Here is a 12,986-nt window from a genome sequence, read left to right on the forward strand (position 1 = left end):
TCAACACTCTATCTACTGTGCCACCACCAGTCCAGACCTTCTCACTCATCAATTCCATGGGACAGCATTTCAGTCCCTCCCTTGGTCTCCCTTGCCTTGTCACCCTTGCTTGGAAACCTACTCAGCCAGGAAATTCTACCTCAGCCCTCCCTGCACCTGCCCCGTGCAGCTACAGGAGGCTGGAGACAACACAGACACGTGGATGCTGTCACGTTAACATCATGACCCAAATCACAAGGGGGTCCACACTGCTGCCCATAATCATCCTGTCCCTGCACGGCTCCCTCAGTCTCCCCCATCCTCTGCTCAAACATCCACCCTCCTTCCCCATCTTATTACTGCCAGTGACCTTGTTTCCTGCTTCATTGAGAAAACTGGACACATTAGAAGACGATTATTACAGATTTCCAACACCGTCTACTTGGAGACTTCACCACAGGTGAGCTGTCCACACTCCCAGCCAGAGCCGTCCCTCTGCTGGTGCTCGAGGCCTCATCCCTTCTCGTCTACGTAAAGGTGCTGGTCCAGCAGTTCTTCCCTTTTCCTCTCTTGTCATTCTCTCCTCCACTAGGTCACGTGGCAGCGTGAGAATGCACACCCAGACCTCAGCCTGAGGGAGCATAACTGATCGATGGCCCCTCTGCTGTGCTCTCAAATCTGCTGCTCCATTTGCTCTGGGACCTCACTTTTCACAGGCTCCATCCTGTCAAAGATGAGAACAGCGGGGAAACTGAGGCAGGACCATTGCCCCTCTGAAGGCTGACTTAGGGTCCAGGCTCCCTCACACCCTCTCTGAAGTTTCCTTACTCTGCCCTGGGTCTGGCACACCTCCTGCCAACCTCCCTTCTCTCTCTCCATCATTTGGATGACCTCATTGAGCACATGTAATTTTGAGGATGTACATGCTCCTGTTGAAATGCACAGTGACACACGGCTTCCCTGGGATTCTCTTTATTGAGGACGTGGGGGACTCACATACAAACTCAGGGCTACTGAATGAAGATCACTTCACAATGTAACAATCCTGAATCACAGACACACTGTGTGGGAAGTAGAATTCAGGAGCTTTGTGAGTCTGACCGCAGTGCTGGTTAGACACTTTTCTGTACCAAGGGGCCAAAATCACTTCTTTACAGATCAGTTTCCTGACGTTCAGGGTTTCCAAGACTGTGCTCCCCACTGGGATTCACAGACAACAGGGAGACTGGTCTCTGAGATTCTCCATCCCGTGTTTTCAGACACAGCTCCTCCAGGGTTAAGAGAAACCCAGGTCCCTCCACCTCCATTCCCAGGGCTGGCTCACTCTCAGGTATCAAGTTCCCAGGGGTGACATTTCTTCTAGAAGAGTCCATGGGGAGAGATCAGGGGTGGGAGAATGTCCATTTCAGGGGAAGGGATTCCGGGAAGAGAAGAGGAGGAAGGAGTGGGGCTCAGCCTGGGGGTCTCTCCCTGGTGTCCTCACACAGCCCCTGGGCCAGGACTTAGGGACACAGGGTGACAAAGAGCTCTCTTCGCAGGAGGAGGGGCCAGGGCACAGTCTCGGGTCCCCAGGCTTGGCTCGAGGGCGGAGTCTGGGCGGGGAAGATCAGTGTTGGGGAGTCCCCATCTCCCTGGTTACACTTCTGCCTCTCACCGCCTGTGTGGAGTCATTCTTTCTGGATACTCATGACGCGTTCCGAGATTTCACTCCCATTGGGTATCCGGTTTTAGAGAAGCCAATCAGCTTCGCCGAGATGTCCGGTTATAAATGTTCGCGAATCTGCAAACTAAGATTCTCTCCAGACTGTAGGGTACAGGCATGGGACCCGCAACCTTCCTCCTGCTGGTCTCGGGGTCCCTGGTCCTGACCCCGAACTGGGCGGGTGAGTGTGGGTCGGGAGGAAACGGCCTCTGCGGGAGGAGCGAGGGGACCCGGCGGGGGCGCAGGACCCCGGGGAGGACGCGTCTCCACCATTCAGGTCCTGACCTCGGCTCCCCGTCCTGGCCCCACCACTTACTCTGTCCCGCCCCTCCCGTCCCGCAGACCGCGGACCTGGAACCCGGCTTGCAAGAGTCGCCGATTCTCAGCACCTCTCCGCCCCCAGGTCCCCACGCCCTGAGATATTTCATCACCGCCGTGTCCCGGCCCGGCCGCGGGGAGCCCCGCTTCATTAACGTCGGTTACGTGGACGACACGGAGTTCGTGCGGTTCGACAGCGACGCCGCGATCCCGAGAGTGGAGCCGCGGGCGCCGTGGATGAAGCAGCCGTGGGTGGAGCAGGACGATCCGCAGTATTGGGACCGGAACACGCGGATCTCCAAGGACCACGCACGAATTTCCCGAGAGTACCTGATCGTCCTGCGCGGCTACTACAGCCAGAGCGAGGACGGTGAGCTCCACCAGAGGCCGCGGGATCCCACACCCCTTCCAGAAGGAGCCCGCGGGGACGTTGATCCAGTTTTGTTTTCCTTTTAGGTTTAATCCCCTCGGTCGGGGCGGGGCGGGGCCGAGTGGGCGGTGCTGACCGCGGGGCGGGGTCAGGGTCTCACACCCTCCAGAGCAAACTTGGCTGTGAAATGGACCCGGACGGGCGCTTCCTCCGCGGGTACAGACAGGACGCCTACGACGGTACCGACTACATCGCCCTGAACGAGGACCTGCGCTCCTGGACCGCGGCCGACGCGGCGGCTCAGATCACCCGGCGCGAGTTAGAGAAGGACGATATTGTGCAGCAGCAAAGGAACTACCTAAAGGGCAGATGCGTGGAGTGGCTCCGCCTTTACCTGGATAAGGGGAAGGAGACGCTGCAGCGCGCAGGTATCAGGGCCACGGGGCTCCCCTCTCGCTCCTCGGGCTGTGGCTCCTACACGAAGACAGGAAATGGACCGGGGTCTGAACACTCTCCTTTGGGTCGGGACATTGGGTCTCCTGGGTTTTCAGATCCATGACCAGAGAGCGACTCCCCCCTTCTCTCATGGACAATTAGGGTGCAGTCTCTCCAGGATGGAGGGGAGACCAACCCTGAACTAACCCATTCGCGGTTCCCCTTGACCCTGGAATGCAAAGTTACAGACTTTTCTCATCCTTCTGCTCAGATCCTCCAGAGACAAGTGTGACCCACCACCCCATCTCTGACCGTGAGGTCACCCTGAGGTGCTGGGCCCTGGGCTTCTACCCTGCGGAGATCACCCTGACCTGGCAGCGTGACCAGCAGGACCTGACCCAGGACATGGAACTTGTGGAGACCAGGCCTGCGGGGGACGGGAGCTTCCAGAAGTGGGCGGCTGAGGTGGTGCCCCCTGGAGAGGAGCAGAGCTACACGTGCCATGTGCATCATGTGGGGCTACCCGAGCCTCTGACCCTGAGATGGGGTGAGGAGGGGACGTGGGCACAGAGCCTCTTCTCAGGGAGCAGGGGCCTCTGGAGGACTTCAGCAGGGACAAGGCTGCGGCCTGGGGTCAGGGCTCTCACCTTTCCTTCCCTTCCCAGAGCCTCCTCAGGCCACAGTCCCCACTGTGGTCACCGTTGCTGTCCTGGTCCTCCTTGGAGCAGTGGTCACTGGAGCTGTGGTGGGGGCTGTGATGTGGAGGAGGAGGCACTCAGGTAGGGAAGGGTGGGGTCTGAGTTTCTTGTCTCACAGGGGGTTTCAAGCCCAGGAAGAAGTGTGTCCACTTCATTAATGGGAAGTACTGTCCCCATGTGTGTGCTTGCCCAGTCTGGGGCTGTTTGCTAACACTGACTCTTTAGTGAGGCACGTGTGAACATGAGGGACAGATTTATCACCTTGATGAGCCATGTGATGGGGACCTGGTCCCTAACAGTCACAGGTCAGAGGGGAGGGTCCTGCTGAGGATGGACGTCCTGGAAGATGGTTGGTCCTGTCTCCACACATGTACTCTCCTCAGGTTTCCTGGTTATGCCCTGGGATTGTAGTTACAGATCTAGAAACTTCCTTGAGATCTGGGTGTAGGGCTTCCTTTAGGACAGGGGTTGGGAACCTATGGCTCCCGAGCCAGATGTGGCTCTTTTGATGGCTGCATCTGGCTCGCAGACAAATCTTTAATAAAAAAATAATGTTAAAAATATAAAACATTCTCCTGTATTACAATCCATTCATTTCCTACCCACTCATGTTCATGGTTGCGGGGTGGCTGGAGCCAATCACAGCTGTCCTCCGGGACAACACCAAATTTTTATTGGATAATGCGTAAGTTACACGGGTTGTTGTATGGCTCTCATGAAATTACATTTTAAAATATGTGGCGTTCATGGCTCTCTCAGCCAAAAAGGTTCCCGACCTCTGCATTAGAACCTCAGGTCCCTGCTTCCTCCCTGGTCTCTCACAGGATGTTTTCTTCCCGCAGGTGGGAAAGGAGGGAGCTACGCTCAGGCTGCCAGTGAGTATGGAGGGGGTGACCCCTGAGCCCCTGTGGCAGTGCAGATGGGAGCCATGGGGGGACCTCACCCCTCATAGTTTCTCCTTTAATCTCCTGTCCTGGGGGCTCTGACCACGTCCTATTGTGTTCTACCCCAGGCAGTGACAGTGCCCAGGGCTCTGATGTGTCTCTCACGGCCTCTAAAGGTCAGACCTTGGTGTGGGAAGGGTTTGGGAGAAAGGGGACAGGATTGGGTGATGGGGATTCTCTGAGACATTTTGAGCGTGAGGTGGGCTATTGAGAATGTCACCAGTTATAGCTACTGACCTGAATTTGTTCATGTTTATTTTCTTCTACAGCGTGAGACAGCTGTCTTGTCGGGAACTGAGTGACGGATGATGCATCACACACACACACACACACACACACACACACACACCAACCCCATTTGTGACTTCAGGAACCTCTCACGTCTCTCTCTGCAAAGGGCATCTGAACGTGTCTGCATTCCTATCAGCATAGTGTGAGGAGGTGGGAGGCTGGCCCACCGCTGCCCCCAGGCCCCCTTCCCACACTTCCCTGTCCAGCAGGGTCTTCTCTGGTCAGGAGAAAAGAGCATCCTTGTCTTTCCTTCAGGTGCCCTGAGCTGCAGCTACTTTTTTATTTTCTTAATTAATTAATTAATTAATTATTTTTTTTAGAGGGAGAGAGAGAAAATTGGGGGAGAAGTGGGATGCATCAACTCGTAGTTTTTTCTCATATGTGCCTTTACTGGCCAAGGCCAGGGTTTTGCACCAGTGACCTCAGGGCCACCACTGGTCAGGCTGAGCTGTAGCACCTTACTGCCTTATTGAAATAAGATTCTAGATATAGTTTTTTTCTTTTTCTAAATGAGATGAGGGGAGATACAGAGACAGACTCCTGCATGCGCCCCAACCAGCATCCACCTGGTGATGCCCTGATCTGGGGCCGATGCTCGCAGCTGAGCCATTTTTTGCACCTGAGGTGTAATCTTGCTGGAGCCATCCTCAGTGCCCAGGGATGATTGGCTTGAATCAATTGGTCCATGGCTGTGGGAGGGGAAGAGAGAGAGAGAAAGGAGGGGTAAAAACAAATGGTTGCCTCTCCTATGTGCCCTGACCACAATTCGAGCCAACACTCAAGCTGGCGTCCTCAGGTTTTTGAACCTGGGTCCTCAGGAGAGGACAAATTGACTTGGGAGGCAGCACATAAAAATATTAAAGCCTTGACGGCCCTGGCCGGTTGGCTCAGTGGTAGAGCGTCGGCCTGGCGTGTGGAAGTCCCGAGTTCGATTCCCGGCCAGGGCACACAGGAGAAGCGCCCATCTGCTTCCCCACCCCTCCCACTCTCCTTCCTCTCTGCCTCTCTCTTCCCCTCCCGCATCGAGGCTCCATTGGAGCAAAGATGGCCCGGGCGCTGGGGATGGCTCCTTGGCCTCTGCCCCAGGCGCTAGAGTGGCTCTGGTCACAACAGAGCGATGCCCCGGAGGGGCAGAGCATCGCCCCCTGGTGGGCAGAGCGTCGCCCCCTGGTGGGCATGCCAGGTGGATCCTGGTCGGGCGCATGCGGGAGTCTGTCTGACTGTCTCTCCCTGTTTCCAGCTTCAGAAAAATACAAAAAAAAACCCCAAAAAACAAAAAACACTGGGTCTGGGTCTGGGGAGAGGAGACCTACTGGTGTGTGGTGTGTGTCCTGTATGATGTGTGCACACGTGTGCATGTGTCCACATGTGTCCTATGTGAGTCTAGTGTCTCCCTACTGCTCTTGGTCCCCTGAGCTAGCACAGTGCCTGCTGCCCTCACACCCGAGGTCTGCACAGTGCCTGCTGCCCTCACACCCGAGCCATGTGGGCACCGCAGACAGGCAGGGCCCGACCACCAGCTGCCTGTGACGTGTCCTGGGCCGGGAAGGGGCTCTGGCTATCTTGCAGGTCATGTCCCTCAGCTGCAGGGCTGGAGGGTGTAGGGAGCTGTCCCCAGGCTGGAAAGCATCAAATCTCTGGGTTAGACATCGGGGTAGAGATGAGACATGGAGCTGGGGTGGCACACAGGGGCCTGACGTGGTCTAGACTGAGGGTCCTGGCACTTAGGTCACCTGAGAGAGAGAGACAGGATACCTGGGACCTGTGTTAAGACAGCTGCAGAGGGGCTGGGACACCCCAGATCCTGGAACAAGAGTTGTCAGTTGTCTTTGTCTTGGCTTATTGTCAATACCTCCAGCTCACGGGGACAGTGTCAGCCCCGCGGGAGTGGAGAGAAGTAGATGAGGAAGGGACAGGCACATATCTGAGCTCATCTGGCCTGGCTTCAGACCACACATGAGGTTTCCCAGAGTGGGACCTTGGGAACACCAGGACTCAGGACCAGGCTGGTCCCCAGGTGGGGCACAGGCACCTGTTCTTGGTTCTGTGGCCAGTACCCAGAGATCACTGTCCAAACACAACCCCACGTGTCCCCCCGTGGCCAGCCCTCCCCATCACAGTCTTCTCTGGTGTCTCCTGCTGTCCTCTCCGCCTTCACCTCCCGATGCCACTCTCCTCTGTCTCCATTTCCCCGGGGGCCTCCTGTCCTTCCCGGACCTGATGCCCCAGGGCTCCTCCCTCAGATCCCAGGGTTAGAGATAACTGGACTGTATCCCAGGCGCAGGGATCTCCATCACCAGCAGCGAAAGCAGACATAAGCGACAGGCACGTGGGTCCCCATCCAGAGAAGTGACAGCCCGGGTGCACTGCAGAACCCAGGATGTTTCTGAAGCTCTTTGTGGACCTGGGAACTGGCTGTTACCGCCTAGAGAGAATCCCTATTGTCTGAGGCCAGTCCCAGCTTCTCTATGGGAGGAAACACTAAGAAGGTGAATTGGTCCCGGAGGTGGCGCCCCCCTCCCCCGTGTGTATTGCTCCGTGCGCGGACTGGGAGACCCGGAGAACCGGGAAGGCCCCGCTGAGCAGGAGAAAGGGAGCAGGTCTTTGTCCTCAGCGCTGTGGCCACGCGGGGGCGCCGCCGACCGGCTCCTAGACGCCAACCGCGCAGGGAGCAGCCCCGCGCCGCGGCTCGCGCCCCGCGGATTGGAGGGAGGGGCGCTCGGAGCCGCGTGGGCCGCGAGTTCCATCTCTCCTGCTCTGTCCTGTCCGCGAAGGCCACCCCCAGCATAACCGAGAAGTAGAGGCCGTTCCCACCCCTCCCTGTTTCTTCCGGGTGCTCTTTCTCCACGTTTGCACAATAGTATTTACAGAACTTGTTGTTAGGAAGGACACGGGGTAAGCTGGTGACAAGCTCATCCTGGCAGAGTCCTGGGTCCCTCCGGCCCGCGCAGGAGAGGAGACTTTCTATATAAAACCTTTGAAATGTGCTTCCGTGGCCTGAATGAACTTTTCAAGTCGATTTACTCTAAAAATCTTGCTCATTTGCAAGACCCTCTCCAGTCCGGGTCAAGGGGACACAGAGGTGGCCCTGTGATGGGCTCGGACCCCGGTCCCCGTTGTTCCTGCCCCACAGGCGCCCGGGGTGCTTCACCTCAGAGCCCGAGCTCTGTCCCGGGCTGAGGACCTGTCACCAGGCAGCACCTTCCTCCCTGACATGGACCCAGGTCCTTCTGAGAGGCCCTTTTGTTACCAATTTCTTTACAGTTTGGATTCGGGAGGCTAAAGACACACCAGATGCAAGTAAATGGGCGGAGGGCTGGGACTCTCAGGCGGATTCAGCCCCGAGAAACTGCGTCTCTGCATATTTATTGAGTTACAGAGCCATAGCTCAGCAGAGAAAACTAGAAAGCTACACAAGCCGTTTTCCCTCCGTTTCATCCCCAGCCCTGCACGTCTACTGTTTCTTTCATGAACAAGGACACGAGAAGAGTCATTGTCCCAGAGCTTCTCAATCACAAAGGACATCCGGTTCCTGCAGACATCCCTCCAGGAATCCTGTGCACATGCACCTGAGTACCCAGACCAGTGTCTCTCCATGGCCAACACACTCCAAGATCTCATCTCCACACTTAACCCTCGCTCTGCAGTTAACTGCCGTCTACATTGGTGAGAGTCGTCTCCTACACCCTCTCTCTACTGTCCCTGCACTGACACGCCCTCCTGCACTGTCCCTGCCCGGGGACTTCTCCATCCTCCCTCTCTCCCGGTTCACTGACACACATTTTTAAACGTATTTATTTCATTGTTTACTGTCTGTCCCTCCTTGAGACTATAAGCTCCCTGAGGACAAGGACAGGGATGTGATGTTCACAGGTTCATTTCCATAGCCCTTAAAGCGCCTGGTTGTTAATTTTACAACATCTGTTTAGTGAATGAATGAGGGGATAAAAGCACGATTGGAATGATTCACTTACACGTGGATTCTCACTGACACACATAGACTCACACTCACACTCACACACACTTTTTTTTTTTTTTTTTTTTTGTATTTTTCTGAAGCTGGAAATGGGGAGGCAGCCAGACAGACTCCGCATGTGCCGGACCGGGATCCACCCAGCGCGTCCACCAGAGGGCGATGTTCTGCCCATCTGGGGCGTTGCTCTGTCGCGACCAGAGCCACTCTAGCGCCTGGGGCAGAGGCCAAGGAGCCATCCCCAGCGCCGGGCCATCTTTTGGTCCAATGGAGCCTCCGCTGCGGAAGGGGAAGAGAGAGAGGAAGGAGAGGGGGAGGGGTGGAGAAGCAGATGGGTACCTCTCCTGTGTGCCCTGGCCAGGAATCGAACCCGGGACTTCTGCACGCCAGGCCGACGCTCTACCACTGAGCCAACCGGCCAGGGCTCACATACACTTTTAAACCCAGCCTTTATGTGGACCTCATGTTCTGAACACTTCTTGTGTCATTATTATATTCTGTTTTTAATGTCCATTTTATGAGTGACATTTTTATATATACAAGTTTAAAAGGATAGTGCAATTGTTACTTCAGATTCAATAGTTTTAACATTTTTCAATATTTATCTCATGCTTATGGCACATTGCAGTTGTATAATTTTTGCTGAATCACTGAAAATCACTTGCAAGAATCATAAATGTAAAGAGCATTCTCCCCAAACAATATTATTCCTACAATACTAATAATTTTATTATTATAATACTGAGGAAAATATTTGTAACTCCCATACATTTTCAAATTTCAAGGTCACATAAAATCATATTAATTATCATCAAAAATAGAGATTTTTAAGTTTTTCTTTTAAATCTCTTATTCGGTAACACATTTTAATGTCTACCTAATCTTCCACAGTGTCCACATTCACTTTGGGACTAAGGGACAAAGACCACAGCTTCCTTAGGCCCTCTGTCCTCACAGGAAAACAGAAGACAGCCCCTGTGTCAGGATCACACCTGGTGTCCCAGAAATGTTTCTCGCTAAGCAGGTGTTGGGCAAAGCTTAGCCCAACTGCTAATTGTGAATTCACACCCACCACACAAGGGTCCACAGTGAGTTCACTAACTCCTTACATCCCTCCTTAACCAGGGACTGCACCTCACAATCAGGGAGTAAAGAACTGTCCACCACTAGAACTAATGCTGACCTCCCCAAACCTCCTCATCCCCATCGACAGAGCCCAAGTGAGAGCCCCAGACCCCTGCCCCAACCACCTCCCTCTCTCACACTCACCACCATCTGCCCTGAATCCACCAGGACTAACTTCCTTCTCTCCTTTTCCCTGTCTCAGTCACCCCTGGTCCCCCAAACATCCTGCATGCTCATCTCCACAGGCTCCATGCACCCCCACTCTGTCTCCCCTCACACCCCCTCCCCAGCTCCTGAAACCTTCCCACTGTGTCCCCCGGAGGTCTCAGCCCAGAAACAACCAAATCTGCACAGTCCTCACAGGGTGTTCCTATACCTGCCACTCTGCAGGGACCTGGGTCTCCTTGAGGACATGGCTCCCTCTGAAGTCCTGCCATGAGGACATCTCCCATCCCACAGAGCTTGTGCCCCTGGGCCTGGAGGTGGGTGGGGTAAAAAATGAGAAGAGCAGAAAAACCGAGGCAGGACCTTTGTCCCTCTGAAGGTTGACTTAGGCTCCAGGCTCCCTGACACCCTCTCTGGACTTTCCTTTCTCTGCCCTGGGTCTGGGACGCCTCCAGCCAACCTCCCTTCTCTCTCTCCATCATTTGGATGACAGCATTGAGCACTTGTAACTTCGAGGATGTACATGCTTTTGTTGAAATGAACAGTGACTCATGGCTTCCCTGGGCTTCTCTGTATTGAGGACGTGGGGGACTCACAGACAAACTCAGGGCTACTGAATGAAGATCATTTCACAATGTAACAATCCCGAGTCACAGACACACTGTGTGGGAAGCAGAACTCAGGAGCTCTGTGAGTCTGACTGCAGTGCTGGTTAGACACATTTCTGTACAAGGGGCAAAATCACTTCTTTACAGATCAGCTTCCTGATGTTCAGGGTTTCCAAGACTGTGCTCCCCACTGGGGTTCACAGACAACAGGGAGACTGGTCTCTGAGAATCTCTATCCTGTGTTTTCAGACACAGCTCCTCCAGGGTTAAGAGAAACCCCTGTCCCTCCACCTCCATTCCCAGGGCCAGCTTACTCTCTGACATCAAGTTCCCTGGGGTGAGTTTTCTTCTAGAAGAGGCCAGGGGGAGAGATAAAGGGTGGGAGGCAGGGAGTCCATTTTAGGGGAAGAGGTTCCCGGAAGAGAGGAGGAAGGGTCGGGGCCCAGCCTGGGGGTCTCTCCCTGGTGTCCTCACACAGCCCCTGGGCCAGGACTCAGGGACACAGGGTGACAAAGAGCTCTCCGCGCAGGAGGAGAAGTCAGGACAGCCCCAGGTCCCCAGGCTTGGCTCTCGGGGTCACAGCCCAGGGGCGAAACTCAGTTTTGGGGAGTTCTCATGTGCCGGGGTTTCACTTCTACCTCTCACAGCCTGTGTTAGGTCCTCCTTACTGGATACTCATGACGCATCCCCAGATATCACTCTCATTGGGTGTCGGGTTTCTAGAGTAGCCAATCAGCGTCACGGAGGTGTCCGGATATAAGTCATCTCGGATCCGCAACTAAGATTCTCTCCAGACTGTTATTTACAGTCATGGGGTCCCCAACCGTCCTCCTCCTGCTCTCGGGGTCCCTGGTCCTGACCCCGACTTGGGCGGGTGAGTGCGGGTCGGGAGGGAACGGCCTCTGTGGGGAGGAACGAGGGGACCCGGCGGGGGCGCAGGACCCCAGGGAGTGCGCGTGTCCACTACGCGGGTACTGACCTCAGATCCCCGCTAAATACCCGCCTCTCCCAGACTCCCCGTCCTGACCCCGCCACTTACTCTGTCCCGCCTCTCCTGTCCCGCAAACCGCGGACCTGGAACCGCGACTCCAACGGTCGCCGTTTCTCAGCCCTCCCCGTCCCCAGGTCCCCACTCCCTGAGATATTTCATCACCGTCGTGTCCCGGCCCGGCCGCGGGGAGGCCCGGTTCATCGCCGTCGGCTACGTGGACGACACGGAGTTCGTGAGGTTCGACAGCGTCGCCCCGAGCCCAAGGGCGGAGCCAAGGGCCCCATGGATGGAGCAGCCGTGGGTGGAGCAGGAGGACCCGCAGTATTGGGATCGGAACACGCGGGACGCCAAGGACCTCGCACGAATTTCCCGAGAGTACCTGACCGTCCTGCGCGGCTACTACAACCAGAGCCAGGACGGTGAGTCACGCGGGCGGGTCCCGGTCACGACCCATCCCCACGGACGGGCCGGCGTCGGTAGTGTCCAGGTCCGACCCCACCCCACCCGGTAGAAGCCCGCGGAGACTTTGACCCGATTTCTATTCAGTTTAGGTGAGATCTCCGTTATCGGGGCGGGGGCGGGGCCGAGTGGGCGGGGCTGACCGCGGGGCGGGGTCAGGGTCTCACACCCTCCAGGGGATGGCTGGTTGCGAAGTGGACCCGGACGGGCGCCTCCTCCGCGGGTACAGACAGGACGCCTACGACGGTACCGACTACCTCGCCCTGAACGAGGACCTGCGCTCCTGGACCGCGGCCAACACGGTGGCTCAGATCACCCGGCGCAGGTGGGAGGAGATCGGTGTGGCGGAGAACTGGAGGAGCTACCTGGAGGGCACGTGCGTGGAGTGGCTCCGCCTTTACCTGGAAAAAGGGAAGGAGACGCTGCAGCGCGCAGGTACCAGGGCCGCGGGGCTCCCTCCTCTCCCCTCGGGCTGCGGCTCCTACACGAAGACAGGAAATGGGCCGGGGTCAGAACACCCTCCTTTGTGTCCCAACATTGAGTCCCCTGGATTTCAGATCCGGAACCAGATAGCAACTCCCGCCTTCTCTCAGGGACAATTAGGTGCAGTCTCTCTGGGACTGAGGGGAGACCAACCCTGAACTAACCCATCAGCGGTCTCTTTCACCCTGACAGTGGGCCTGGGACCCATGGGGACTTTCTCCGTTAGGCCTTGTTCTCAGCCCCCCAAGCAATGTGTCTGAGGTCTGACCCTGGGTTTTCTGAGTCATTTGGACTCCACCCAAGTCAGGTCCAGAATTCCTTTTTCTTGCCTCAGAATCCTGCTTTCTACCCTGGGGTGTGTCACTGTGACTCTAGAACTTTTTGAAAACCTAGATAAAGATCATCTGGTTGGCTCAGTGGTAGAGCATCAGCCCTGCCTGTGGCT

The 12,986-nt window shown here is 56.0% G+C and overlaps 2 protein-coding genes and 1 long non-coding RNA gene across 3 annotated transcripts in view; all 3 read left to right on the top strand.

Annotated features, from left to right (window-relative positions):
* Positions 1–945: 945 nt before the first annotated feature.
* Positions 946–3,950, top strand: LOC136319153 (patr class I histocompatibility antigen, A-2 alpha chain-like). The gene is made up of 5 exons (XM_066252552.1): positions 946–2,369; positions 2,456–2,797; positions 3,076–3,351; positions 3,470–3,583; positions 3,886–3,950. The coding sequence occupies exons 1-5, from the start codon at positions 1,799–1,801 to the stop codon at positions 3,948–3,950; spliced, it is 1,368 nt and encodes a 455-aa protein (XP_066108649.1). The 5' UTR covers positions 946–1,798.
* A 371-nt stretch (positions 3,951–4,321) lies between these two features.
* LOC136333851 (uncharacterized) lies at positions 4,322–4,794 on the top strand. The gene is made up of 3 exons (XR_010731104.1): positions 4,322–4,377; positions 4,515–4,562; positions 4,716–4,794. It is a non-coding gene; the product is annotated as an uncharacterized lncRNA (long non-coding RNA).
* A 6,623-nt stretch (positions 4,795–11,417) lies between these two features.
* LOC136331716 (patr class I histocompatibility antigen, A-126 alpha chain-like) overlaps positions 11,418–12,986 on the top strand; it is a 276,160-nt gene continuing 274,591 nt past the window's right edge. Inside the window, exons 1-3 of the mRNA XM_066270697.1 lie at positions 11,418–11,482; positions 11,734–12,018; positions 12,218–12,493. Of these exons, the coding sequence (XP_066126794.1) occupies positions 11,419–11,482; positions 11,734–12,018; positions 12,218–12,493 (625 nt within the window). The 5' untranslated portion in view covers position 11,418. The remainder of the gene's footprint in view (positions 11,483–11,733; positions 12,019–12,217; positions 12,494–12,986) is intronic.

Source organism: Saccopteryx bilineata, chromosome 1, assembly GCF_036850765.1.
Source record: "Saccopteryx bilineata isolate mSacBil1 chromosome 1, mSacBil1_pri_phased_curated, whole genome shotgun sequence".
Lineage (NCBI taxonomy): Eukaryota > Metazoa > Chordata > Mammalia > Chiroptera > Emballonuridae > Saccopteryx > Saccopteryx bilineata.

Excerpts from the sequence above, each read along its gene's own strand:
- LOC136319153 (XM_066252552.1), top strand. The coding sequence starts at position 1,799 with ATGGGACCCGCAACCTTCCTCCTGCTGGTCTCGGGGTCCCTGGTCCTG. Across the intron at positions 2,798-3,075 it reads GGAGACGCTGCAGCGCGCAG|ATCCTCCAGAGACAAGTGTG; the intron begins GTATCAGGGCCA and ends CCTTCTGCTCAG. Across the intron at positions 3,584-3,885 it reads GTGGAGGAGGAGGCACTCAG|GTTTCCTGGTTATGCCCTGG; the intron begins GTAGGGAAGGGT and ends TACTCTCCTCAG.